General features: G+C 38.2%; 1 protein-coding gene across 1 annotated transcript in view; it reads right to left on the bottom strand.

Moving 5' to 3' along the window:
* Positions 1–1,361: 1,361 nt before the first annotated feature.
* SH3BGRL2 (SH3 domain binding glutamate rich protein like 2) overlaps positions 1,362–3,785 on the bottom strand; it is a 33,095-nt gene continuing 30,671 nt past the window's right edge. Inside the window, exons 3-4 of the mRNA XM_018570347.1 lie at positions 2,360–2,440; positions 1,362–1,383 (exon numbers count right to left, since the gene is read on the bottom strand). Of these exons, the coding sequence (XP_018425849.1) occupies positions 1,375–1,383; positions 2,360–2,440 (90 nt within the window). The 3' untranslated portion in view covers positions 1,362–1,374. The remainder of the gene's footprint in view (positions 1,384–2,359; positions 2,441–3,785) is intronic.

Here is a 3,785-nt window from a genome sequence, read left to right as displayed (position 1 = left end):
GTACAGCTCCCTTGTAGAGGTGCTGGGAGCCAGAATGTTATGTCACTCCGGTCCAGGCACCTCTATAGGGCACGTGAGGGAGCTATAAGCAATGCACATACGGTGGAACTTCCTCGCTGCCATACCCCTAGCCCACCCCACTTAAAGCTGACAAGCGCCAGACATCATATTTTGAATGGCTGTGCAGCGTGAGAACTGACAGTGTTGCGCTAGAGCATGGCTGGGGAGCCTCTCACCTAGCACAGTGGAAGGCACGCAGCAACCTACAGAACATGGGGTTGCGACCCACCAGTTGAGAACCAAGGCTCTAGAGCCCGGTGAAATTTAGACACCCTGCACAACAGTGGAGGCAAAGCTGAAACCAGATGTACTCAGTACAATATCTGTTTAATTGCACATTTCGGAGACCTTGATATTATTTCTCCAAGTCTCTATTATTTCTCTATGTCCCGACTGAAAAGTAGTCAAAGAATACGGTGCTTTAAAAAGAAAAAGCTCCCCTATAATAGTCAGCCTTTGCTAAGCAGGTACAAAGCATAAGTAATCACATTGTAGAACCACCAGAGTCCCTTATATGCCTGATCTGTACAAGGAAGGAGCAGCCTTTGCATCCTTTAGAACCCCTTGCCTTAGATAGATGGAGCAGATAATATAATTTTCAATGGAGAAGATAATATAATTTTCAAAAGACAATGGAGGGTACAGGGACTAATTGGGCATGTCATTAATTACCTAAAGCTAACTTACAAAGATCCCACCTCCTTTTTCGTACTGGAATATATGCCCTCTCCTTCCAACTAATTTAGAAGTACAGGAGAATACAAAAGGTTGCACTGAACTTGTACAGGCCAGGCAGCTGAATTAACAGTTTCGGCTTTCTAAAAAGGTATAGGTTTAATCTGAAATCTTTGCAGCATACATGCCCAATGCATGAGAGCCTTTAATTATTAAAGTACAGTAATCCTTTAAATCATTTATTAAAATTCATTAGTGCATACATTTTTTATAACAGCAGTATGGTTGTTAAATTTCCATACTTCTCAGGAAAGGGAATACTTTAATACTGACCTAAAGGATAAAAGGAAATGAAAATCATTTAGGCAAATAGACAGACACAGATTGGCAGCAAGCTGAATGGTAGATGGTCTTCCTGAAAAGAAAACTAGTCTATGCAACTAGCCTGAATTAAAATAATGACCTATTCCATTCCAATATTTCCTTCATCCAGACACACAATAGATCTATTAGAAGTGCAGTTCTTGTAACTTCAGAAACAGTCCTTCATTGTTATGGAGAATAATGAGAACTTCCTCCAGTCACAGTGTATGACAAGATGATGTTGTGCTGATGTTGTTCTTGATCAAAATTCTACATTTATTCTTTCTGCAGGTAAAATAAGACAATAAATATGGATTGTAATTTAAAACAAAAAATACTTGGAACATACTAGAAAATCAATAAAAAAGCAACGAGTATGCTAGCACCAAAAACTAACATCTGTACTCATGTCCTAAGCCACCACTCAAATAGCAAGCATCTTTGGGCACCTTTGGCCAATTTTTTTCTGCTCGCGCGCGCCCCCTATCCCCAAAAAAGGGTATAAAATTCATTTCAGTACAGCGCTGCATGACGGAATAAATGTCAGTTAAAGTACCGCAGCGCTGAATACTGAAAAATGGCCTGGATGGGAAGGGGGTTTAACACCGCGGATGTCAACTGGTTAAGTATCTCCAAATAGGTTGTAGAGAGAGTATACTAGGTGAAGTTGGAGCCCAGAGTTGCATCTCCTGCACGTTTATGTCAGCTCATCGCTGTAGGCCACTTTACTGACCATCAATGAAAAATGGTAGGGACCGTTGTAAAGCGCAGACATCTAGAAGCCAATGCTTTTTTTTAATAACAAAGCATTCTAGGTTTTAGGGCACACGTGTCAAACTGAAAGGCCCAGGGGCTGAATCCGGCCCACCAGACCATAATGTTGCAGCCCACAATTAAATTGAGCTTGACACCCCTGGTTTAGGGTTACCATGAAACCCAAGAACATATCTGAAGCTACCCAAAAACATTAGGTGCGGTTGATACTTGATAAAAGTGGCAGTAGGATTATTTTATAGGAAGTAAAAATATGCTTTAAAAAAGGATCCATTATCTACTAGGTAGAAATCTGAATATTCAGTCTTACATTTTACAACTGTTGTTATCTAGGTTTTAGACTCTGTTTGTTTACCAAACCTGACACTTAAGCTCAACCACATTAGTTGCCATATTTTTTATCATGACAGGGTCCTTTTAATTCATGACTTCCAAAAAATGCTAGGATCCCAATGATCAAGCAAGGTATAGAAATAGGATGCCATACCCTTGATGCAGATTTTGACTTTATCCGTAGGAAGGAAGATACTGTATTACTTTCCTTGGCTTCAAAAAAATCATTATAATCCTGTTAAAAAACCAACAAACACTTATTAATACACTTACACAATTACATATATTATTAAAATGTGAAAAACAAAAAATGTTATGGTATGAGTGCAAGGAACTGAAAATGACTGGAAGGTAAATCCCCTAAACCAGGATTTATGTTATTCTTCCATCTGTTTGCCATTAATGTAAGCTATGCAAGATCAGGCAGGCATCCGCTACATGTTTAAAGATAACCAGACTGACAACTGTTCTTTACTAAATCTACAGCCAGGGGTGGGTGTGCAGCAGCGATTCTTGGCTGCAGAATAGTGAAATCAAGACCATGCTATCAAACACAGTCCCTTAGAGGACATGCTATTCCCTTTTACACATTTCACCAAAACACAGCTCTTCCTCTATCTGAAATGTTCAAAACACTGTCTTTCCATAATAGTGAGAATTACTTTGGTATGTATATTAAAATCTATTTAAAACACATCCCTGCCTTGACAACTCTGCATTCTTAGTTACAAGTATATCATAGGACTCTATACAATTGTTGGAGCAAATACCTGCAGCTGGTGTTGGCAGGTAATATTTACTTTCTCTGTCTTATTTGCTTCCAGGAAGGAATCCATCATAACCAATAAATCATTTAATCCAGGGTTGGACCAATACCAGTAGCCAGTGCTTAAGAATTAAAGCCGGCGGCTAACTTTTGAGGTTTTCTCTAGTTGTAGTCAATGAAGCTGGCTCCTGGATTGGACAGACTGGCTCCTGAATCCCATATTAATTTGTCCACCCTTAATTTAATCTTCCATACAACAGTATAGAAATGTTAAAACTGTAGATACTATACATCTCCAACAGTAAGAGCTACAATAAAAACCCACCACCTCAGCTCAGCCCCTAGTGCATTCCAATAACTACTGCTACCTGCATCTGAGGCACACTGAGTGCAGGTATTATCACAACAAATACTTTCAGAAAATATAAAATGTATAAATACTCTCAATATAGAAATTACAAAAAGAAATTCACACAGTCTTTTCCTATACTTAGATCCGTAAATTAAAAAAAGAAATTTAAAAAAAAAACACTTTACCTTTTCTCATCTTATGAACTTTTTTTCCCTCAGTAGTCATATTCTCTCTTGCATCCTTGAAGCCAGTCTAATAATCCATACTTTCCAACATAAAACACTTTGAAAACTTGTTCTGTACAAATATATTCTCAGAGAAGAACAACAAACCTAAAACTCACTTATAATGCTGGAAGCTCAGGAAAAAGTGTAAACAAACACAGTATTGACTGTTATATTTGGATCACGTTAAAAAAAAAAAAAAAAAAAAAATCCTTTTACACCTTACACCATATTAAAA

This window comes from Nanorana parkeri, unplaced genomic scaffold (assembly GCF_000935625.1).
Source record: "Nanorana parkeri isolate BGI_ZX_2015 unplaced genomic scaffold, ASM93562v1 scaffold1511, whole genome shotgun sequence".
Taxonomy (NCBI): domain Eukaryota; kingdom Metazoa; phylum Chordata; class Amphibia; order Anura; family Dicroglossidae; genus Nanorana; species Nanorana parkeri.
The sequence above is the reverse complement of the archived record's forward strand: the minus strand, read 5'-3'. Positions and strand labels throughout refer to the sequence as shown.